Below are 26,255 nucleotides of genomic sequence, written 5' to 3' on the forward strand. Positions count from 1 at the left end.
TCTGTCCTCCATGTTTATATTGATGATATTTATATTTTCAAAGTAGTTGTGTTTGTGTCTAGGATTTGTAGCTGTGATCTGTGCATGAGTTCAGTGGACCATAGGCTTCACTCAGAGTTGAATTTGAACACTGCCAATTTTGAGGGTTGGCATTGATGTTCTATTGTTTAAATTGGCAGATATTTATTGTTTTGGCACCCTGCAAAGATCACTTATTAAGCCTACCTCAGTTATGGTGCTACACTTGTGTTCAAGCTGTCACAAAGTTGGTCTATCATTTTATCTATTAACATGCAGGCTGATTTGTGCATAAACAAGTATCTGTCAAGACCAAAAGTAAACATCATATTCTGACTACCCTGCCAAACAGCTGTCAGACAGAAATACCTGATCAGATTTGAATCTAGGCATACTGCAAGCTCTTTCCAGTTATGAAAGTTTCAGTTTTATTGTTTAACTTATCTAATGTAAATGTGGATGTGGCTAAGAACCTGTCATGTCCCATTTGACTGAAGCTCTTCAGGGTCAACTCCATGAAACTTTGTTTTGTTGTGATAAAACAAATGTACCCTCTCACAGTAGGATTTTTCCAAACAGGTTACAATTACCAGTCCATATTTAGTAATGCTGTTTATTGGGAGAATAAAAGGGCTTCACATCCTGCCTGATCACTTAACATATAATGCCATTTCTTGGTGCCTGACACAGCATTTGTCAGGTGGTTTCATTAGAGCCTGTCAGTGAGTCAACTCAAGCCAGTTAATGAATTATAAGAGGAATCTTGATTAGTAGATGCCAGTGTGTAGAGGGCAGAAGTGAAGAAATCTTACTTTGTACCAGTCAGAACACTGTGATGACAAACATAAAGACAGTGCCCCTCTGGTAAAATGACATGGTGGTTGGCTGGGGAGACAGGATTTCTCTGCTGCCTATAAGAACTTCTTTGAAGTCAGGGGAAAATTTGGTGGTTTCCCCACTTCATGCCCCTAGAGAATAGTGTTTTCTGTAGGTTGGCATGGACTTCTGCTGAAGTTGGGCTGCAGGTCCCTGCCTGCAGCCTGGGTCTCGCAGCTATTGGATATTTAGTTTTCGATGTCTTTTGAACCATAGGAGGATTTATGGATTTCAGGATCATGCAATATAGTGATGCTGTTCTTATTCTTTGTTCTTTACACGTTGACTTTTGTCCACTGCTTCCCCAACAGCTGTTCAGGTTTCAGCTACTCCAATATATCTAATCCCTGCCAGGAACCAGACTTTCTTGACTTAAATGCCTAAGATCTGGACTCCACCACTAGCTTTGTAAAGCACTTATCTTCAGCAGGTATTACTGAGTGTAAATATGGCTGAAAACCAACAAAATCCATCAGTGTTTTTGAATATATTTAATGAGATCTGGAAAGACAGTCATTGCTCTTGTTAGTGAGTAGTGCATTCTAATTAAAATAATTGACTGATGTAGTAAGTGCAGTCCCTAATAAATGGCATAGTCAGTTCATGCTATATTTATAAATACTGCATTTAGATATATTTTGGGCGAAGCCCCCATTGGCACAGTTGGAAGCAGCATCAGCTGCTTCATTTGCTGATGCACAGAGCACTTGCTCCCATAGCTTTAGTTTTCCCTTTATTTGGTACTGCATCCAGTTGGTTGAATCAGTTGTCTTCCCATGTCTTTGGATACAAAATGCTGAACTTAAACAGATGCAGTCCTCCTTAGAAAACCATGTTTTGGATGGAACCTTTGCTTGAGTTGAGGTCAGGAAATACATTTTTTGCGTAATCTCTAGGAAGAAACTCCCCAAACTGTCCTTTTCACTGACCTGTTGCCTTAGTTCTCCATTCCCTGTACTTTTCTTGAGCGTCTCCTAAGTAACCTCCATGGCAGAAATAAATTGCCTGCTTGCAGCTCATAGCTGTAATTCTCTTCTGTGCTGTTTATAATCCCCCACCTACAAACTGCTATACAGATTTACTTTATGAGATCACATTTTGTCAAGATACTGATGCCATTGTACTCAGTGAGACCAGAGAAGCTTTGCCTGTGAAGATCTAGAATAAAAGAATGAGAACTGGTTTTGTTTTGTTCTCTGCTGAAATGTGGCTTGGCTTCCTGTCATAGGGTTTTAGAGTTTTAAAATAACTAACACAGGTTGTAATGAGGAAAGGAGAATGGCTTGTGCTTCTCAGTCTGCAGGGTGTGTAAGTATATATGGATTTCTGGCAAGCCTGTTACTGTTATTTTAAGTTTGTGGCTAGTAAAGACAATTTCCAGTTCCAGATGGCATTCTTTGGCATGCACACTGCTCTTCAGGAATTCGTCAACATGCTTGTGGTAGCTGTGGGTGATCTTCGTCCCTTCCTTACTTCAACTGCAGACTGTTGCAGAGAACATTAGCAGTTGAGGTATTTTGGAGATTTATTTGCAAGACTTTATGTTATCCAATCTGGATCCTTGTGTAAAAATGTCCTGGACATTGTGTTTGTATTTGCTTGGTCTGCTGAGTTCATTGTGTTGAGAACTGTATGCATAGCTTCGTTCTTCAGGCACTTACACTGGAAAATTTTGCATGCTTTCTGTAAAATGTAGCCTAGAGGTTCTTCACTTGTGGCTTTTTGTTATCAGCCCACAGAGTGGTGACTCTAGTTCTCTTTATTAGGCCAGTAGTTGTAATAAAGTTCTGTTGGTCCTTGAGTAATATTTACTGGTTTGAAAAGCTTGATGTTAACTTTTTTAAAACTGAAGCTAGCTACTGTACACCTAAAACTTCACCATTCTATTGAGGAAGTGCCATTACAGAATACTGTAATTTTTTAACAAGTGCCAAAACAACTCTCCATAGATGTATATATATATATATGTATATGAAAACATCAGGACATAAATTTTATTTCCTACGCATATTCCCATCTCTAGTGAAGGAGTACTGATTTCTCGGTTGCTGTTTTATCACAATCTAGTTCATTAGAGATGCAGTTTTCCAAGTAGGAGTAATGCTGCAAAAATGTAGAAAAAATCAATTTCTTCTATTACCTTAGCAAGAATTTTCGTTCTAGCTCAGGCTTTGTTTTGTTTTGTTTTTTCTTTTTTAACTTGAAAGAAGGATGGCAAGACCAGTCTTTTTGTGCATAGATGCATATAACCGGTTCAAAAATATATTGCATGTTGAAGACTTGAGCACTTCAAATGGCAACTGTGGTGTTGATCTTGATTAAAACTCTGGGGCAGCATGAAGCACTACTACATTTCTCTGTTTTTCTGAGAATTCTGGTCATAAAACCCTGAAACTATTTCAACTGGATGTATGCAGTACTAAAGAATAAAATGAGTCTCTTTGATTGAAAAATTCTCCTAAGAATTTTAGCATTGAAATGGTTTGTGGATGCACATTTATTCACTGCTTTTTGCCTTGTGGGTCTTGGTTTTCTTGAAGTAGCAGCAGCAGCAGCACAGCCCAAATGTTGTGCATGTTGTCCTAGCAGATGCTGACCTTCACCAGCAGCCAGTTCATCATACCATTGGTTTTTCTCATGCCATTGGTTTTTTGAATTATTAGCTGCCAGTGGATGTAAGATGTTGGCTTTCTTGCTTTTATGAACATTAGGTACTGCAGTACGACTATGAGTACTCAGTGCAGTCTGTTTTATGTTCTCCCATTGCAACTTAATGAGCTTGCACAGAATTATAGCAAGAGAAAACTCGTGAATATGATTGGAGATCTGTTACTGTGATGTGGCAATGGCAACCAAGGAAGAGAAGGACCATGCCATGAAAAGATAGTTCCCTATCATATATAGCAAGAGCCATACAGACTGAAATTTAATAGTTTTTTATTACTTGAAACAAGTAAAATGATGTTTTGAGAATTAATAATTTTTTGTACATTCAGTTAATAATGGCAATTGTTGATTAATAACACTGCTCTTGAAATCAGTGAAACAGTTCATATCTGAAAATGTACATACAAGCCTGAGGTTTTTAAAGGATAGAGGTCTTAATTTTCCCTGTTATATGTTTCCAAATTTAAATAAGGTAATAGCGTTTAAACTTATTTTTAAAAAAGTATTTATTAATTCTAAATTTGTCTGTAAGCTTTCAAGAGTTTTAATTGGTTTGTTAAATTGCCTTTATTGAAATCAGGTGCAATTTACTTGGCATCATTATGTAATCAATGAATAGAGGTGTCTTGGGATTTAGTGGTGTAGAGATACAGTCATTAAACAGAGAAGGAATACTTAATTTCAGAAGCCTATTTGCACTGCAAAAGCCCTTGTCTGGCTACTTTTTCCTTCCACAAAACCAGTTTTTATACAAGATCTCAGTGTCTCAGCTTAGGTGTTGAGGTACATTTAGTCATCTTTTTCTCTAGAGAACTGTTGACATTCTTGATGATAATTTGGTGAAATCCAAGTATCATTTTTTTAAAAATAAAAGTGCTGTTAGGTGTATATAAGAGCTAAAATGGACTGTGTTTCTGGAAACATTATTGCAAACCCCCATTAAGAGGTGCTCGACTTTTGTTAAGACATTTAACACATGTTCATGTGTTTGGAAGATTTGCTAATTATTTAAAAGATGAAGGTGACATTTCCCTGACATTTCATATGTAGCTTGAAAAATTAGCCTTCTGAAAGTCTTAATTAAAACAGAAAACAGAGCAGAGAACTTAACTGTACATTCTGTTATGATAGATAGGGATTCAAAAAAGAAAGTGAAGGGTCAATCATATTGTAGTATTCATAATTCTTTTTTAAAAATTAATCTATTTACACAGAGTGTTTGCTGATAGCTGAACCTTTCCTAGGTAAAATCTGCCAAAGATTTTTCAGGTTTTTGTCTCCAAATATTTCACCAGTCTCTTGCTTAATACTTTTACTTGCTGGTGTTTTCCTGGAAAAAAAATTAAAATTACTTTCTATCCACTGTTGTAACTTCAAAATCTGATATATAAGAAATGAAATAAATAAAAGTAATCATAAGAGAAAAAAACGTTATTTTGAACGAAAACAAATGTTTTTGATAGTAAGTTAAATAAATCCCTGAACTTTTTAAAAATTGTACGTATTATTTCTGTAACAGCCTTTTAAAAACTTTTAATATTGACTTTTAGTATTGTGTTACTACATTCCTGTAGACCAGCCTGTAGTAATACTGCCTGATTTCACATAAACCATTAATGACTTCGGATTTACCACTCAAAATAAGGTCTAAATGTTCCTGAAGATGTGAGGTCACTAGAAGTGATCAAAACCAAAAAGCATGCCAGAAATTTTCAGGAAAAGAAGAAAGAAGAGAGCAGAAAACATTACATTGCTGTATTAATTGATGTGCACCTTCTTCCCAAATGCCATAGAACCACAGAATAAATTGGAAAAGATCTCAGGGGGTCCATCTGGTCCTGCTTCTTGCTCAGAGCAGAGCCATCTTTAATGTTATACCAGGCTGCAAAATGCCTTATACATGTTGAGGTTCTAGCAGCTCCAGTGATGGAAGTCCCTCTGGGAAACCTGTTTCGGTGTTTAATCACTGTCCTCATTGTGAGGTTTTTGGTTTTTTCAGTGTCTTAACTGGTGTTTTTCTTAATGCAAATTGTCCTTTTGCTATGTACCACAGAAGAGTTTGGCTTTATGTAACCAATTATATTTTCAGCTCCCTTAATTAGAAAACTGATGTAGGAGAATTCAGAAAGACAAAATAATAATGCTCAGATATGTGGAGGAGCTTCTGTAGCATTAGTGAATAAGTAGATTGGGCTTTACAGACTCCAGATGTGCAATGAAGGGGATTGTGATAAAGATGTATTGGGTGTGGGGATACATGGGGGAAGTGAATAAGGAATAATGACTTTTCTTTGTCTTTGCAGAAGCAAGAAGTAGGGCTCATCAAATAACCACATTAGTCAAATGATTCAAAACAGGCACAGAAACATGTTCTTCAAAAATGTGTAATTAACTTGTGCAACTGGTTGCTACAGTAAGGCATTGTAATAAGTTACATAGATTCAGAAAACAGCTAAAAAATATGGAAGGAAAATCCTTCCATGACTGTTGCATGTAGAAACATCAGATCTTAACCAGTAAGGCTTATCTTACACTACAGCTGCTTGGAGAGCAAAGACATGCTCTGAAGAATTGTCATTCTCCTTTTCTTACACGTTATTTCTCCACTGGCATAGTCTAGGATATGCTTTTGGTCTGAGAAATTATAACAATTATCAAATTTCACACTTGTAAGTCTTGTTTTTCAGGCTGCCCCCTGCAATGCAGGATAGGTAATATTAATTTGCATCCAGTGCAGTGTTTTATAATATGTATACATCAATTATGCATAATTTCTGCTGCTTTGGAAGATGTTTGAGACAGAAAATGCTAACTTATCATAAAGTGATTTTTGAATACCTATGTTGTTTAATTGGTTTCACTCTGTACATGAGATATTTTTAATTAACTTTGACTATTTAAATTTTTAATAACTGTATTATATCTACATGACTCTGCACAGTTCTAGATATCTACAATAGTAAACTAAGAAAATGCATATTATAATTCCTGGAAAGGGACTCCAAAGAGATGATCTACTCAACTCAAGCAATCAGCAACCAGCAACTGGTTTTGTGTGTGAGTGCTATGTTAATAATTTAAAATACTCTGTGTCTTTTTTGTAAAGATGGCATGATTCTTTATCTGGTTTTCTGCATGTGGTCTTTCTGAGATACCTAATTCTGACATGAATGGGACCAAAAAAAAAAAACCACAAAACCTAAAAAAACAGAGAACAGTGTTTTGAGGAACAAGATTAGTCTTATTTCTGAAACCACATCATAGGCTTTAGGGGTATTGGCCATGTTCTGCTGTATGCTCAAATTTTAATATGTCGGCATTTACATCTCTTTTAATAAGTGCTAACAGCTGTGAAACAGACATACAAAGTTTTTTGTGGTTAGTATATCCACTCATTCAGAGTTAATGTCACAGTATAAATTTATGACTTGCTTTTGGGGCCACTCCTTAGTAACTTCTAATCTCCACTACTGAAGTGACTAATGCAGATGATCATTTTCAGAAAGTTATTTTCTCTATTTTGAAGAGTTTCTGCTTGTAAATCACAAAACTTCATTCTCACTCCATATTTCCGTAGACTTCAAAAAAACCAAAACTATTCCTTGTTCTGCCCATTGTCTAAATTTAAAGCCTTGAGATGAATGTTGTTCAGCACTTTTTTCATTGTGGAATGTGTCTTATCAAACGAGAAAGGAAGCTAGCATTCACTTTAAAAAAACTGTATTAATTACTCTGGCAGATGCTGACTGTATGCCTGGTTCATCTGTATGTTCATTGAACATCGTTTGCAGTAGCTGCTGGGATTTCCCTGTCTAAATTTATCTTAGAGCCCTTGTATTCTACTGAGTTTTCCACAAAATATCTGAGGACCAGTTCCCTAACCCTATTACAGAAACAGTGATATCATTCTCATTTTTTAGATATCACTGATTAATTTCTTCTAATTGAAATCCCTTTTCTTCTGAGAGCATTTTCTCTTTGTCTTGTAGAGTCATCATCACATTTCCTCTGAGTTTTCTGTAAAGGTTCTATGATTTAGTTTGCACGCCCACATTCAACTTCTGTATCCATGTGGACAGCTCACATCTGACTCATGAGGCATTTTTTTCTTTGAATGGAATAATATTAGAGTATGGGCTTATTTATATCACTGTACATACATGGCTGACTAGTGTTTTAGGAATATTCAATATATGCTGCATTGTCCTTTGTCTCTTGCTGATAATCTTCCACCTTTGATTGGTAGTGTTAGTATTTGCCTGTCACTCAGAAGCATTAATTCTATTTCATCTTTATCTTAGATCTCTCTCTAGCCTCTTACTTGCTTTTCTAAAAAGAATATAGACTATTTCTCTTTTATAGCAACATCTAAAATACAGCCCTAGTCCTGGATTTATACAGCTAAAAAACTCTTCTGGGCTTTTACATCACACACTTCAATTTAAGCAAAACCTTTTTTTCCTGTTGCTTTTTCTTGCCTATGTTCATTGAAAATACTGTTGTGACTATGGCTCATCTGGTCTGCCTTTTGGTTGTGTCACTCTGCTGGATATATTGTTTTATTTCTCATACACTGTTAAGATTTGCAGTGATTGTGCTCAGTGACAAGACTGTGTGCTTGGCAAATGAGAGACTTGTCCACAGGAACGTATCAGTTAAAGGGCATGACCATGGAAGATAAATTGTAGTGAAAAATCCACTAAAACACACAGGATCTCACACTGCACAAGATCCCCCAAAGAGAATATAGGAAACACAGAAGCCCAGATTCTGGTCATATTTAAAGATGCAGTTGAGGAAATCCTCAAGTAAAATAGCAGGTATTTCACTCATGGTTTTCAACTGACCTGAATCCTGCTCTTCTTTTTTGGTTCTTATGCTTAATTTCTTCTTTCTGTCACTTGTGAGAGGAGAAAGAATGGAAGAATGTCAGAATGGTTGTCTTCTGTTGTGACATCTCTTGAAAAAAGCTGAAGTAATTTTTTCCCCTCTTAAGAAGGAAAGAAAACTGAACAGCTTTTCATCCTTCGATTCTGACACTCCACAGGCGCTGCCCTACCATGCTTCAGTGATACCAGTGAGGTTATGGCCCCGAAAGCGTGAGCACATCTCCAGTTCTTCCTGTTTACTCCCCTGCTATCTGCAGCTGTGTAGAGCCATTTCAGTGGGCTCCCAGCAAGGCTGACTTTGTGTCTGGGGTGGCTGAAATTCCCTGGTGTTCTTTCAGGTGTTTTCCTGCTGACCTGCCTGCCTACCCCAGGCTGTGGGCATCTCAGTGGTGTGAGTGGATGGCATCTCATCCCACAGCTTATCATTGTTAAACCTGATGATATCCCCCACCTCAGTTATATCTAGTTTATGATATAGTTAATTTCAATTTGTTTTGCGGAGTCGTTAGAAACATGGCTAGTTCTAAAAAAGGAAATATCAGTCATGCATTTTTCATAATTTATGTGTTCCCATGACATAGGTGTGTTTAAACACACTTAAAAGAAATAGGTTAAAATGTTTTCTAATGACAGCTTGTATTTGTGTACATACCTAGCTTCTTAATGGTAGAGTACAATTTTTTCTGTAGTAATTCAGTTATTACATAAAATATTATGATCTACAGGTTAGTTTGCTTTCTAGTGAAATTGGTGTTATATAAAATAAGTGAGAAATCATGCTACCATTTTCTTAATGTCTCTGAAACTAATTAATTTGAGCTGAAATGAAACTGAATCAGCTAATATGCTTTAGTGGCTGTGTTGTGTATGCTAGTAAGTGTAATACTCCACAATGCTCTCTATAGCATCACTGAAGCAGAATTCCTAATACGTTTCCAGTGTCTAGATCAGGGTAGTTAATCTGATAGTCACATGTCTTACAACTTTGAAACTTTTGTCATGACTACATATTTGGCATGTTTGTTCTGTTTGGTGACATGATGTCTGTTGGAATGAGCACTGTGTGGAATTGTAATGAACTTTCTGAGTGAAGAGTGCCTCTGCTCTCTGCTAGGTTCCTTCAGAAATTTTAAATTACCTAATACCCTGAAATAATCCTTTCAACTACTAAATCCTTTGTTGAATTGAGTGTCTTGACTAAGAGGTTCAAAATTTGCTGTGGCTGGGAAGAGATCACTGAATGATAGCTGTGATGTGTATTTGCTTTTATTTTGTAAGTCAGACTTAAAATAATACCCTGATTTAACTAGTAAGATATTACACACAGATGTACATAAAGACATTTTAAAATAAGTAGATGGGATGTTCTGGGTTGCAGTTTTACACTAGTTTAGAAAAAAGATATACTTAATGTGCATTAAAAAATCCCTTTATACTGATGTTTATAATATTCTGAGTGAAAAACAGGTTTCCTGCAAGATCAAGTAGTTCCTTCTAAGGCACACTGCAGCTGGGCAATGGCAAAAAAAGTCAGAAGAAGACCACTGTTGTAGCTCTTTAGCTTTATCTGGGTTGCCCTAAAAATACTTGAATGGAATAAATAAACTCAGTACTGACTACAGTTGTGTTTTGTCATATGTTTGGTTATGCCTGCTGTGCAAATTCTGAATCTTCATTGCTGTAAGATATAGACTAGTTTCAATATGACAGGGGAAAGAACTGTAGAAATGCTAAATACTGTTTATAAATGTGCTACAGTTGGAACAGGATGCACTACATTTTGAACAAAGCCAAAGTTTATCCCTTAAAATCCACATTTCAATACTCACTCTATTTTATGCAGCAGTTTGTCTTTGTATGTCATTCAGTGGTGCTTATCAAAGTTGTCCCAGGCCTTGAGCCTGATCTTTTGAATCAAAAAAGCCCCCTGTTGTTAATATGTTTTTGCTAATGAGAAATTGTTGAATGTAGAACCTTACTTGTAGTTTGATGTTGTTGCTAGGTAAGCAGGCTGTTAGTGTCCACTAGAAAGGGAGCTCTTGAGTTTTGGTTGTGGGAAGTGAAGTAGAGTTCGTACATCTTTTGGTAACTTACTTTCTCCTGTTATGTAAGAAGTATACAAGTAATTGGTGTTAAATTTCATGCCTCACTTCTGAAGAGATGTGCTGAGTGGATCATTCCACAGCCAGCATGCAAGCTAATGTAGACTTTGTGTCTTAGTTGTTAATGAAGTTTTTTTGGTTTTGTTTGTTTTTTTGTTGTTGAGTTTTTCTGAGTTTTTTTGGGTTTTATTTTGGTTGGTTGGTTGGTTGATTTTTTTTAGGGTATTTTTTGGTTTTTCTTTTTTTTTGGTGTGAGCAGTTTAATTCAGCAGTGTCATAAGAATAAAAATCAGCTTTCAGCACGGAGTTGTTTTACTAAAATTAAATTACTTAGTATATGATAAAATTGAGTCTGATAAAATGTATAAAAATGTTATTGATGGGTAAGTGGGCACCCTGTTAATGAGTATTTCTGTGACAGATGCACTCCCTATCAGAGTTCTCACAATTTGGCTGGTTTTTGCACTCTTTTATTCAATAGCATACAAATTAAGGCAAATTGCAGACTTCTGCTAAAAAATAAATAGCGTTATTTTGCTGAGAGGGCTTAACCTGTATCTTGTAAGATAAACTCTATTTGGAAATAATTTTCAAAGACTTCCAAATTTGGTGTGCAGATTTGTTGCTTGTTTGGAAATCTTGGAATAAACTGAAGCTGCATTTCTTACATTATGAGATCTTAGGTTTCTTCTCTTAAAGGTGTGCATTGGAAACTTGGAAGCAATTTTTCTTTGTAACATTGGCAGACAGTTGTAGTCTGTCTTCATTACCAGTTTTTTTACAGTTTTGAGTTAACCTAAAGCTAATTAGAATGAGGTTGTTAATGTGTGATTTTTCTGCTTCAAATTTATGTACTTTATGAGTAGTCATTGAAGTATCTTTGCTGTTTCTGAAGGTGATTTACAAGTAATAAACTCAGTTTGTCCATATTGAAAATACTTTTTTTTTAAAAGTTGTTTTTAGTTTGAGAGCTGATAGTAGAGATAAAGAAAAATATGGTCTTTGGACTAAGTCAGCTTTTGACACCTTGGAATTTCTATTGACTTCTGCTGAACTAGAGATGCTTAAAGGCTGTTTCAGTGTTCCAGTCAGAACCCTCTTCTTGCAGAATTTTAAATTCAGGCAGTGGCTTGTCAGAAGTGACAGTGACACTTATGGTTTACAATAATATCAGAAGAGAAATGGCTCCTATTACTTGCACCAATGGGTGCTAATATTTACAGGTAGTCTGTTGTTAAAGAAGGACCTGTTAATAAAGGGAAAAACCCCTAAAATCTATTAAGTATGGATAATGCACATACATAGGGTTTTTTACTATGTGGGGATTTTTATTACATATTTTCAAATCATTGTCCCTTTAAAATTTCAGGTGTTTCAGGAGAACTGAGACTTATGTCTATTGTTTTTGGAGTATAAAGGAATTTCAGTTTTCTTTATAGTTCAAATATTTACACAGAATATTTTAGGAAATACAGAGTTTGTAAGTGGTTAAATTGATCTCTGCTTAATCCTGCTGATTTTGACACTTTCTGGCTTGTATCAATAGCAGTTCAGCCCCTACCTTTTATTTAAGTGAAATTCAGGATTCTATATTGTACATTCTCCAATAAATAATGATCCTACAGATTTGCTTTTTTTCACTAAAGATTATGGCCTTTCTCCTAGGACAAGAAGGATAAAGTGTCAAGGTTTGACACTATACGTCATTCCATAGCTGGAATTATAAGGTCTCCAAAATCCATGTTGGGTTCATCATCGGTAAGTAGTACCAATACTGTAGTGTTGTGATATAGTGTATTGTTTTTTCAGCTTAAATAAGATTTCTTTTTCCTTGAAACATCATGCATTTTCATCTGAATGGACAAAAATTACATTAAAACAATGTTATATAAACACTGTTCTGACTGATCAGCATACAGGATAATATCATGGTATAGTGGTGTGTCAGAACAACTTGCCACACTTTAGGAGAATCACAGTTTGTATGTTCTTTGCAGCTCCTGGAGTGGTGCTATATCGTTCAGAGTATTCTTCCCAATGAGGCTGATTTTCTTGAAATGCACTGTATGATAATAATCTGTATTAGGTTAGATGGCCATACATGTTTTACCAATTTTTACCATTGTTGCAGTAATTGTATTACCCGTATTTTTTTTAAAAAAGCTCCAATGTATAAGCATATTGTTACTATTGCTACTACTCCTGTACTATGTAAGTTACTTGAAGTAATCTTGCTTAAAACCCCACTAAAAATGGTTGTTGAGTATCTCTGAGATACAGTTTGCTTTTGTTCAAATTCTGTAATTGCTTGGACAAACGTCCTTGTTTGTTTTACTTTTGTATTTCCTTCTGTTTGTTTCATATGGAAGCTTGCAAGATTAGTTAGAAGCCTTGAACCTCTACTGGTGGATGCATCAGATCGTACTGGAAAACTTGAAAACCTTTTTCTTGAACATGTGATCACCATAACCCTCCCAACTTAAAATAAAACAAAAACCACAACTCAAAAACCAAACAAAAGGGGAAAAACACCTGGAAGAAATTTGGGTGAAGTTTTAAAAATTGTTTAAAATTGCCTTTTAATTGTGATCTTGTCACCTAAAATACAAGCTCAAAGTAACATTCTTGAGAAAACTTCAGAAGCAATGGGTCTTCTATTTTATGCTGCAGGAGTGCATCCAAGGACCCATTAAAGGGCACAGCAAACCATATTTAAGCTAGATAGTATTCAGAAGGAGTGGAAGAAATAACAATTGCATATGTGTAAATATACTTGTTGTATACAGAGGACAACTGTACATGGTGATGAAGGAATGGAAAAATAAGTACAATCATGAGATAAAATTAGGGTAGAAAAGCTTTTCCTCTGAAAAACATAAAAGTTGCATGGCATTTGAAAAGTAATAGGAAAAACCTTGCTAAAATATTAAAATATCCTTAATGTTAAACAAAATCTCCACATTATTGTGATCTTCATTTTAATAAAGTTCTAGTTGTGGTAAAAAGGCAGCATTTAATATTAAAAACTAATTAAAATGTGTATTTCTGTGACCTCTGTTCTTCATGTAGGGGAGACACAGTGTTCATCTCTGTTTCTCTGTATTACAAAACTTATGACTTCAAAATAAACCAAAAAGCTTCCACAAACCACAGAAAAAACTTACCTGAAACTGCTTCAGAGAAAAACTGGAAGAAAAAAAAAATATTGAGATAAAAAAAAACTTGAAAAAAAAAAATCTTGACATAAAATGCTTAAATTAAATCAGGGAAAGTCAATGTCAAAATGTCAATTGGGTAAAAGTGTCATTTTAAATAGTCTATGTGCCACACTCTGATTTCATTCCATGTAAGCTGATGTAAATCTGGCTGTAGATACGTGATAGATAGGATTGGGGAAACCTTGGAATATATTTGGAAGAAGTAAGATTGGTGCTGGCTCATTTGAATCAGAAAGTAAAATCTAGTAACAAGTGCAATCTTGATTACCTGTTTCTTAAATACACTTAAATTACTTCAGTTACAATGTATAAATTTCAGCTGATTTTCACTTTTGCTTTGTATTTTGATTTAGCGATTTTGTGTGTGCTAGAAAAGCTGACCATATGTGTACAGCTCAAATTTGCTTCACGAATTAGTACTTAGCTATTAAATGTGGTCAGCTATTTCCTGCTGACAACTACATAAGCATGTTTAATTGCTAAATATATAAACTGGTACTTAAAACTTATCCATCAACAAAATATTCAAAATTATTATTGAATGTGTATTATAAAGTAATATTAACATCCATTAAAAAAATTTTATTTTTTTAAATAGACCAGTACGAAAAGGATGTCAAAGCAGATTTGGAAAAGGACTGGTACTGATCCTCTCATATAGTCTAGTCTAAAATGATCCTGTCTACCTGTTTTCAAATTATTGAGTTGAAGCATTTAAAGTTTTTAAAGTACTTCTAAGTATTTAATTTTTAAATATATTAAAACTTTAGAAATGGAGCAATGTAATGATTTAAATGTAGTGCTATATTATAAACACTGTCCAGTATTTTTAATTGGTGGAATAAATTGAATTTTGTTTGTATAAATTTGAAAGGACTAATTTTTTGTATGTCATCTGGAAAAAGTCATAGGGAAACTGTGCCACTGTAAAGCAGGCAGGAGTTTTTGTGTGTTGACATTGAAATTCTGTATGTGCTCTCAGAAGGGGAAGGTAACATAGGAAAAAAATGTTGTTTGAAGAGAAAGAAACAGGGTGAAGGATTCAGATAGTTTTTGGACAAAATACAAGCCAATTTTCTATAACAGCAAGGGATGTAACTTTAATGAAATGAGGAGAGGAAACACAACAGTGGGGGTAACTTTCATGTACCAGTAATGAAATACTGTGAATAATCTGAATGAAGAGTCTGAACAAATTGCATCATGAATGCCAGCTTCTGCCCTTCTGCTTATTTTTTTTTATAAGACACATTTGAGCTTGACAGAAACATCTGCTTTTGTTTATAGGATTTTTTTTTACTGTTATAGGATAATAGGTGGAATTACTGCTTGTTTCAGATGGTGTACTGTTAGCATGTGGGCATGAGCCAGGTACACAGAGACTAAATATTCCATAGGGTTTTGTCTACAATTATCAACTTAAATTTATTGCTTTACATTCTTATTTGTGTCAGTGCTACTCTTTTACACTGTGAGAGAAAAAATACCTTGAGAAAATGTTTTGTTTGCTCAAACATGGGAAATAAGGGATTACTGAACAGAATTTGCATTCAGAATATATACAAAAATAGAATATTGAGCATGCTGCTGAGCATCCCCATTATTATTTTTATTTAATTCTTGGTGCAAGTGCAGGAATAATATACAATTTTTTGAGTAGACATAACACACTGCTGTTTGCTCAGTTTTTTTCTTGAAATAAGAGAAGCAGCTGAGGACTGCTTCTTTTTACTGTTGGAGAAAAGCCTATGTTTTAATGGGTTGTTAAGCAGGGAGAGAGAAAGGGGCTCAATATAAGGAAAGAGGACAGCATGATGAAATGAGGATTTGATGATGATGATGAAAAGCATGGTGAAATACATGAGGCCATCTCCTTGTAGAAGAAAAAGTGTAATTAAATATATAAGAACACGCACCCCCCAGCCCCACCCAATAATCCATGAGTGAAATATGGCAATAAATGGAGATCTAAAAGGGCAATGGAAATCTTAAATATAGGCAAAAAACAAAAAGTTGGGGAGAGGGACAGTTGAAATTTGCAATGTGAGTTCCTTTCTTTTTGCACAGTTTGGTTAATTATTGTTACCTTACAGCAAAATTAACAACAAAAATCCTAGAAGCAATATTTCTTCCTTTAGGCTATTGAATCATTGAGTGCTTCTGTAAATGTACATACAAATGAGCAAGAGATCCATCCCCCAAATGAGATTGTAAAACATTATGGCCTAGAATATAAACCTGTCATATTAACTTGCTGGCTGATATTTAAGTAGAGTTTAAAGAAAAGTGGTGGGAATTTCATTTTGTGCAGGTAGGGTTTTTTTTCCTCCTCTGTTTTCCTTAAAGACTAATCTATCATCTAATTCTAACTATAAAATGCAGTAGAAATATTAGTACTAATAGTGGTAAATTGAATTGAAATCAATATTGAAGTAGATATATATCCTGCATTGGTACTCTTTTTTCTGGGCTTTCAGCCATGTTTTATTCTATAGCCAGTTAGGGTCAATATTATATCACAGAGAAAATATGTTGGAATCAGAAGACTTGTTCATAAAAATAATGTGATTTTAATAACACTCAAGACAAAAATAATTGCTGCTTACTTCATCAGAAAAACCATCTTGTAGTGATAAAAAGTAAAGGTAAGGTAAATTGAAGGACAATCAACAAAGAAAACTCCATGGAATTTCCACTCTTTCTTTCTGAAGTAATAAACAATACTTCAATCAAATTTCAAAGAGAGGGAAAATATATAGTTATAGACAACACCATTGTTATCTGTGTCTAAAATGCTCTGTTTTCCTTCCATAAATTCTTTCTCTGTCATAAAGGCTCCTAAGATGCTTTGTTTTGGGATTTGATCCTGATTGTCTGAATGGTGCCTCAGCCTGAACCCAGTTTGTACATAAGCAGATTTTACAATCTGGTGGCTTCCTTTTAAGATATAAATAAATTGCATGTCAGGTTGTTTTTCTTTTTAAACTGTCTTTCATGAAGGCCATGAAGTAGATTACTAACCCTGTACTGTCCTTTTATCCTTAGGAGCATTCCCTCTCAAGTAGGAATCTGCTCCTGTTAAAGAGCTTGCTGCTCTGAACATAACAGAGATCTAGGTTTTCTTTCAAGTCAAGCTCAGAATATTTGAATAAATAAATAAATAAAATACTTAATTGAAATAAATGTTCAAGTAAATAACATTGTCTAACATTTTGGAAACTTTTCTCTTTCTTTTAGAAATTTGTGAAAGAAAATGTCATAATGTCATTTAACAGTGGTGAACAGTTTTCACCTGGGATGTTTTTTAACTGTTGATGAAATTGAAAGATATGACTATCTTCTTGGCCAATCAATATCTCTGCTTTTAAACCCCTCATTGTGGTGATAAACACATAACCTTGGAGTACAGCTTTTGCCTCTAAAAACTCTGTGCAATTTGTGTTCAAGCTGTAGTTATTTCTTACATAGTGCTTCTCTGACTCTGTAACAGAGCACACTCTTTCTTGTGATCAGCCTATTGGTTATAGTGCTTGTTTCAAATCTCAGGTCTGAAATTCTCCTTGGTGAGAATTTCATCTATGATGATTCTCTGTCTGTTGATACCTGAGACCACAAGGGTCTGTCAGGTTCTTAAATATGTTCTCCAGTTTTCCGTCAAGATCCTGACTAAGGATCCTGACAAAGAGCTAAACTGATCCTTTGAAGTGTAACTTAGGCAACTGGAAGCTAACAAAGATATTTTTAACAGCTAAAAATGTATGCAAGTACTAAAGAATTGCAGATATTTGGAAACAAGGATTCCTGTGTAGATTCCCATTCTTGTGTCTGCTCATTTCCACTCTCAGAGTCTGAGACCTTTCCTGGTGTTTTTTGGACTAGGTGAGGCATTGTAGTGTAAGTATCTTCTGAGAAGAACCTTAAATGTACAGATAGCCTCCAGCCTGGGGTGTTATCAGGGCAGAGCGATAGTAGAGGTTAATTCAGAATGGTATTGCTTTGCTTGCATCTGTTTGATTGTGCTTCACTGAGACAGAGATCTCTGTGCCGTTGCCTAGGTGCACTTCAGGAGTCTGGGACACATCCACATACCTGTTCTACTCACAGTGTGTGCTGTGTTACATTGTTCACTCTGGCTGTGAGAATTTCTATGAGCTTTTGAATTACATACAGCTTAAATGAGGGCTTGCCTTCCTACCCAAAGGTAGGAACAAATAAGTCTGAAGTGGTCAGTGACAAAATACAAAGTTTTAGTCAGTGTTTTGTTAAACAATGTAGGCATGTTAAAATTAATGTGTGAAATAATAAATTAAAACTCATTAGCTTCCACTATAGCTAGTAGCTTCCATTTGCAGCCAATTCCATGTAGTGAAAACAATTCCTTACAATCTTTGTCTCTTATGATAGAGTTCATAAGGACACTACACCCAAGTGTGTATTCTGCACTACAGGGTACGTGTTAGGAAAAAAGGATCATAATTGTTAATTGATTTGGGATGCAGTTGATGAATTCTGTGAAAACAATTTATCCAATTTAAGTGCTTTGTATGAGTCAATGTGTTATGGTTTTGTCTGAGAAGTTTCTGTCTGGATTGAGAATTGATTAATTTTCAGTTTTTAATAGCATGTCAGAATGTGTGAGAAAGAGTTGGTCAGTACGGCTTACAAAAAACTGCAAGCCAGATAAAAATACTGCATGCTTTATAGATGATTCCTTAAACTTCTGCTTTTGATATATTGATTTTTCAGGTAAAAAGAAAAGAAAGTGACTAACATGCTTTTGTGCAAGTGTTAAGAGCTGTAACAGCCTTGATCTTGTTGGTTAATGAAAATACATAATTTAGATACGTAAAACAGAAATTATTGTTGTTTGTGATACTTTTCGTGTACAAGTAAATTCTAAAAGTGTACTATTATAGTAACATTTTTCTTCAATATTTTTCCCAAGTTCTTTGATGTAATCTCAACCACTGAGAAACCATTGGCTGAGCAAGACTGGTATCATGGTGCAATTCCAAGAATAGAAGCCCAGGAGCTGTTAAAACAGCAAGGAGACTTCTTGGTGCGAGAGAGCCACGGGAAACCTGGTGAATATGTCCTTTCTGTGTTTTCAGATGGACAACGGAGACACTTTATCATACAATATGCTGATGTACGTCTCTGATATAGTACTGAATATTCAATTTAGGATCTACATAGTTTACTATAGCAAATGGATTTAGCCTTTATGTGCAAATATGAAAGCTGTTAGAAATATTTCCATCAGTGCTGTAATCAGGGGTAAAGGTCATTCTGGGAAATAAAGGAAAAGTATGAAGTATCAGGTTATTCAGTATCTTTTGTTTTATACTGAAAAGCCAAGATATTTCTGTAAATGTTTTGAAATCTGGAAATTGTTACTCTTTATTTGTGCATTTACATTTGGTTATTGATTGCTTGGTTACCCATTTTCATAGTTGGTACAAATTAAGCTACTTCTAGTTCAGACTGTAAAGATCCCACTGCATCTTCTGAAAAATTGAAACAGCCATGCAGAAGAAAATAATCTGTGTTGTTTTTTATAAACATGGGAATTGAAGTCCCCGTTGCACTTCTCATGCCTATTTTCTTTTTAGTCCTGTGGTTATTGTTTTGTTCAGTATAACACAAACACTTTTGGATGTTGCACAGTGTGTATGCTTCTAAGGACCAGAATTGACCCCCTTGTTGCTCTGAGGAAAAATCGATGAATTAATGAACAATATATTAATTATTATCTACCTTTATACAGTGTGGGTTTTTTATTCTTAATGCATTGCTTGTTTTTTTTCATGTATGTAAGTTTCTTTTTACCTTGCCGAATTTTAAACTTATTCAAAATGTGACAGTTCCCATTACATTGCTAGAAATTTTTCTTGAAGTATGAAATTGCACCAAATCATTCTCAGTTTTGATTCAGTAGTGCTGTCTCTTCAGTCCCTTGTAATAAAGTTTCCCATGTACAGAAAAATTCTCAAATTTAATTGCATAATGATACTACACTGAGGGAATTTCATTGTCTGAATCCCCAGATGATGCAGCATGCCTGGGGTAACTCAGTGTTGTGTACCTGGTTTATTTTCTTTTGAGAAGCAGTAATATTTTTCTGAGATTCACAGAGGTTGCAATGCTTCTCTAAGATTAATGATTATAGACACTTGTCATGCTGGAGAGTGTTCATTAGTTCTCACCTAGAATTTTCCTTTGAGAAGTGAACACACAATCAGTGTTTATTTTATTTTGATTGTATGACCTTAAAGTATTTTGATATGTCAGACTGCTAAATGAGAAAATAAAAGCAGTAAAATTTCCTATACCTAGAGTCTTACAAGGTGCTTGGTGCATCCTGATCTGACCCAGCAGAAATAAAAGCACATTATATATGTAGTCTAACTGAAATAATTTTGTGCAAATCACTGTTATGTGCAAGTATATCTTGAAAAGATAGGTTGGACTTTCAAGTCCAAGTTTCAACTATTACTTCGGGGCCTACCTGTAAGCTGACTTCTTCTTTTGTGTGTCTGTATAGGAGGGGTTCCACCAAAGCAAAACAAAACAAATGAAGCTATCTTTCTCTCCATAGTTTAGAACCTAGTAGTTAAATTTGAAATGTAAGATTGATACTGTTTCATGGCCTGGACAGTCCCAGCATTGTCAGGTCGAGATATTTACCTGCTTGTACATTTACAAATGTACAAGCATTATGCTCAGCTGCTCTTGGGGTTAATTTGTAGTAGATTTTCTTGGCAATCATGGAAGTTAACACTTTCTTTTTCCTTAAAGATGCTCAGTCCACTGTATGCATTCCTATTCGGTGAATTTTCTGAGAACAAGGAAAAAGCTTATTAGCTTTAGAAAGCTAATTAGCTTTATTAAGCTCTATAAAATAGGTGTTGGGAGTGTTGGGGTCATGTAGTGAGGGATTTATTCATGGACGTTTTTGTAGGCAAGTTTAAGGAGAGTTTAGTACAAAGGATTTGTTGGTTTGTTTACATTGGTATGAACAATGTGGAATTGGGTTTCTGACTGATCAAACCACACTCTTGAATCATTGACAGGTTTCCATATTTTTTTCTGACTCAAGTACTGAAGATTATAGCAGGATATCTGTTTTAACAGCAATCCTTCAGTTGTTTAAGTGTTCTCTCTCTGGTTTTACCATTGTTTTAAAAGCTAATCTTGATACAATTATGTGTGTGATAAATTACTTCATCATTCAGCTTTAAGCATCAAAATTAATTGCTGTCATTCAAGGCTACCATTGTTTTCACTTCTGCTTATTTGAGGCTGTGCCATATAAAAATTTTTGTTTGTTAGTGATCTTAGTAAGGGTCACAATTGGGTGTAAATACACAGAATGAAGGGACAGTGGCTGCTCTAAAGGTTTTACATAAATGGCAGCAGATGGGCAGTGGCTGGATCTGGAATGAGGAAATTATAGGCAATAGTGGTGGTTGTGCTGAGGAGACTCTTAGGACAGTAGATTTTTTGGATCATCAGCAGAGAAGTATGAAGGAGCTTATTTTAAAGGGATGGGAACTAGTGTTAGTGGTCTATCAAAGCTGAGTCACTATTTAACAAACGACAAAACATTCAGACTATGGAAACATTTTTATGATAGAGATCTGTGAATGTTAAAAACAGCTGACAAGACCCTGCTGTCTCTACCAAAACAATGACACATTTCAGGAAGTTAATGCTTTAACCCTTAAGGAAACAATGAACTTAGAAGGCACTCTGTAAGGAATTCAGCCCTGCGAGCTAGAAAGAAAGCATGCCAGTGGTAGAGGTGTTCATTGTCCATTTGTGCAAATGAACTTGAATCACCACCTGTGCTCTGAGTTTTGAAAATTGCAGTATTTGTTCATTGTTGCATTGTCGGGCTTGTGGCAGCTGCTGCCTTCTGGGAAAAGCTCTCTGTAGATGCTGAGACTTAGGAAAGCAGGAGACTTTATCGTGTTTCACAATCAGCTGCAGGGTCCTGCCCGACTTCTCTTTTAAGCCTGTGCATCACCTGCCTTTGTCTCTAGCTCGTTTAGACATTCCTGATAAACTCTTTTTACAGACCAATCATGCATTCTATACTCTATGCCAGGGATTTACTAATTTTAGGAGTCAATAAATGAAGGAAGATGAGATTAGGACAGTATTGTGTATCTCCTGTTTGTTTTATCGCTTGTTGTATTTTATCATATAGATTTTTTAGTTTGTTTGCTGTAATTTTTAGAAATAAATAAGGAGTTGGTGTTGTTTTTTCTGGTTTATAATATTTTTATTTCACTCTGTAATCATTTTGATTTTAACTGGCTTATCTATTTAAATTAAGAGTTAAAATAGTTATTTTATCATATTGCCTTAAATGACTGATGCAGTAATTTTGCATTTATTAATTTATCATTTTCATAACTATCATTCCTGTTAAGTGAGTATAAATGCTACTCAATAGGTCAGAAACAGAATCTAAAATAACTCTATATTTTTTTTTCCTGTGTTGTTATTAATGAAGAAAGTTTGGTCAAGCACTTTCACAGTTTCTTGTTCAAACTATTGCTTATAGAAAAATAAGTTTTTCCTTTTGCCTCCATACAGAATCAATATCGTTTTGAGGGAACTGGGTTTCCAACTATTCCTCAGCTTATAGAACACCATTACACAACGAAGCAAGTTATTACGAAGAAGTCGGGTGTTGTTCTGCTTAATCCTGTTGTTAAGGTAATGCATACATTCCAGAACCTTTATTTGACAGACAGTAACTTTTGGGGTTTCTGTTACTATTCAAATAAGCTTCTATGGAACTTCTCAGAAGATTTTTCATTTTTATTATTTGTGACTCTTTTCTTGATCTCTATTAAACTTCTCACCTCTGTGCAATACATTCACTTAAAACAACTCTCCATCCTGATTCTTACCATGAATTTTTGCTATTTTGAAAGAATGGCATTCAACTTCTTATCAAGTATCCTCATACTTTTATTTTTGGTTTCACATTTGGATTTCCCTACTAAGTAATTCAAAGTAGTAGTTCATTGCCTTACCTTTTATAAAGTAAAAAATCTATTTTATACAATGGAGAAGGTCTCATGAAATTTTGGAAGACTTACGACAACTGCATTTTGTCCCTATTTTATATTGCAAAAATAAGTTAGACACAAGAAAGGGTACTGATATTCCAGCATCAATGAAAATTTGAAATAAAAATTTACTTTTTAATCAGGAAGGTATTGCAGAAAGTCTTTCAGGATGGAAATAAAAAGGACTAAATATTAAACTGTATCAGTGTTTTAAGAGTCTCCTTGACTTCTTCCAGCAGTTTTACAGGTAGTATTTATCTAGCTGGTATTTCATTCATAAGGCAACTCCACTTGTATCTTTGCATCTCAACTATGGGTAAGCCTTTTGTTCTTCATACATTTATTTTTTCAAGACTGGTTTCAAGCCTGTGTTCATCAAAATTTCAGGAAGTATGACAATTTATATTTCACCATTAGTTACCTACTCCAGGGTCCTAGTTCTTTCCTGCTAATAATCCTAAAAAAATCAAGTATGTTCTTTTTCTCAAAATTGCACTTAATCTGCCCTTAACTATTCTATATAATTTAAAAATTTTAAGAATGGGACATTGGAAATACATATTTTAGGTTAATATCTTGGTGATTACCAAACTGATGCTTCATTGAACATAAGTTACTGCATACATTCATTATAGATAACATGAGAAAGCATAGGACATTAATTTTAATGTGTAATTCTTTTTGATATAACTGGTTTAAGCTACAAATAGGGGGTAGTCAAGCTCAAAATGAAATTTTTTTGAGACTGTTTGCAAATTTCTCTCTCTCTTTAATACCATGTTTGTTTTAAATGTGCAATGCTTTTTCTGTTTTCTGAGTGTACATAATGTGAGAGCAGCCCTGTTTTAGCAAATGTAAAACAATAGTATAGAATATTATCACATAATCTTAGTTATTGTCTGATAAACTGGCACACCTTATCTGTAAAACAGCATTCATTTTTCATTCTCTTTTGCTTACTTGGACGATAGGGGATTTCTTACTCTTTCCTTTTTTGTTTCATTTTGTATTTTCTCTTCATAGAGTTAAATTTTAATTTTACCATAGGCTTATGTAACTATAGCCGAATAATTTTTCTAGTCCCTATCTTATAGAAGAAACATATTCCCAAAAGACATTCCTGGTCATTTCACCATTACCGCTCCGGTGGCAGCAGCAAATTCCCCCGCAGGAAGCAGCTCCGACCGTTCTCCAGAGCTGAGAGAGCAAGATGGAGCTCGCAGCTGCCCCAGCCCTCCTTATTTCCAGCTCAGTTCTTAGGGTATCTGTGCCCTTCCAAGATAAATCCTCAGATAAGAGAGTAACCAACCGTACCTTTCCTGGAACAACTTCTTTTTTCTTTTAAGTACCTGATCGTTATGTCTCTTAGCAACAAAATGGGAAATAATTCTCTACGAGAAAGATAATGAAAGGAAAACCCCAAAGTTCCAACAGGCCTTTTGTTTTTCCTCTATTCAGGGGGAAAATGAAGTGGGTCCACTCCTCCCTGGGTTTGTTGACTTGAGTTTGTATCAACTAAGCTCAGTATTAACTAAAAATTAGTGGAAATAATAGTATTTCCTCTAGAATTGTGTTAGTTGGTAGTTGATCTGAGGTGCAGTGCACAGCTACTTCAGTTACTCAGATTTGCCAAAAATTATGCAAGTAATTGGCATCTATCCGTAAAATCCACAGGCTGCATCTGTTTTTTCATATGACTGACCTTGTCCTGGTGTGCATCAGTCTTAATATTCAAGAATACTTCCTTTGGGTTTAGTAAACCTTTCTACTTCCATTCTGATATGTTATGTGAAGTAATGGAAAGGGTGACTGTTAGTACTAAGAATGGGTGACAGGAAAGTGAATGTGTAGATTTTTTAAAATATACATGTTGCAATTTCATGTAGGGTTTCATGAATTTATGTAATAGGATGTCAGTTTCTAGAGCGACTAATACTTGGTGTAAAGTAAAACCAATGTATAGTATACTTAGTGCTTCCTGACCAGCAGCTTGAGCCAAACAAGGCAGTGTTGAAAAGGGTGTTAGCTACATGATTTGAATTTTTTAAGAGCAACAGTTCTCAAAAATATTTAAATTGTTTTGGCTTGAGCCATAATTTTATGGTGGTTTTACTTCTCCCATATGATAGAAACTATTTGCTGTACTCTGAAAGATGTACTTCAGAGTTAAGCAAAAGATTGTTGTGAAATTTCCTTTTTAATTTGCATGGAACTCTGACTTTCCTATGGGAAAGTGGACACATTTCAGGTCGTTTTCAGAAGTAGCATATGCACTCTGACACCTAGTGTTGGAGGTAATTTATGCATCATGTGCTATTACCAAGATGTCTTTAATCATTTCCTTAAAGTTCATTTGGTATCTGCAAAGACTGTTTTTGCTTTGTTCACATTATAGCTGCAGAGCAGTCATTGTCATTTCATGTAATCTTTAATCTTCTTATGCAAATTGCTGTCCCTGTAATAACCTATTTAGAAACTGAAAGTTAAATAGGAAAAACTTCACAGCAAAAAAAAAAAAAGTTATTCTTTTTAGTTTGCTTTTGCTTTCCTTCCTTCCCATAGTCATTCATCCTCCTTTACTATATTAGTAAAATTAGTGTTCACCTTCTGTGATGTTGCCCTTGAAAGGAACAGGCTTAATTTTGTCACAAAAGGCCTGTCCCATGTCCCATTTCATGTAGACTGAATTGCCTGCTTGGAATTTTAATGATTCTGTAATAATAGAATTTAAATTAGAAAAACTGATGGCATTAAAAAGATATTTGCTAGTAACTTCTTTAATGGAAAAGTGTCATACTTTTTTATAATCTTCTTGAAAAAAGTGTACATTATGTTCTTCAGGTTGTTATTGATGGATTGACTGGTACACAGCTGCTGAGTAACTCAAAGCACACCCAAGGACTTTATTATATAAAAATGCTGTTTTAACCATACTGGATGTATTTTAACCTTCTAAGATCTTTGACCTCCTGTTTTGGAGGTTGATAGATTTCTTGAAATAGATATTTTTATATATATTTTTATATTTTTACAGATTACAACACCTGTATTAAGGTGTGAATGTGCTTCAGTTTGACTACTAGAAAAGAGAATGATCAAAAAAATAAGGGATACCGTTTTTATTTAAGTGTACCTGTATTGAAGTTTTCATTTGGATCGTAAATACACCTTTGAAGCAAATCTGCTCAGGATGCATAGCTGCTCATGGGAGGGAGTTCAGTTTTCAGAACCAGGAAAGATTTAGCCTGAAATTATGCTTTTCTCCCAAATACATGTTTCAGATTCTGAGCACCAATTGATTTGCTCTGGAGGTCTGCTACTATTTCACTAGTGCTGAAATACTCATGGTATATGAATGCTCTGTAGTTAATTCAAATTCTGAACTTATGGAAAAATTAA

At 34.9% G+C, this 26,255-nt stretch overlaps 1 protein-coding gene across 1 annotated transcript in view; it reads left to right on the forward strand.

Annotated features, from left to right (window-relative positions):
- Window positions 1–26,255, forward strand: part of FER (FER tyrosine kinase) — a 167,145-nt gene that overhangs the window by 72,502 nt on the left and 68,388 nt on the right. The window contains exons 11-13 of the mRNA XM_066568772.1: window positions 12,218–12,310; window positions 18,716–18,919; window positions 22,375–22,497. Coding sequence (XP_066424869.1) covers window positions 12,218–12,310; window positions 18,716–18,919; window positions 22,375–22,497 — 420 coding nt within the window. The remainder of the gene's footprint in view (window positions 1–12,217; window positions 12,311–18,715; window positions 18,920–22,374; window positions 22,498–26,255) is intronic.

Source organism: Molothrus aeneus, chromosome Z, assembly GCF_037042795.1.
Source record: "Molothrus aeneus isolate 106 chromosome Z, BPBGC_Maene_1.0, whole genome shotgun sequence".
Classification (NCBI taxonomy): domain Eukaryota; kingdom Metazoa; phylum Chordata; class Aves; order Passeriformes; family Icteridae; genus Molothrus; species Molothrus aeneus.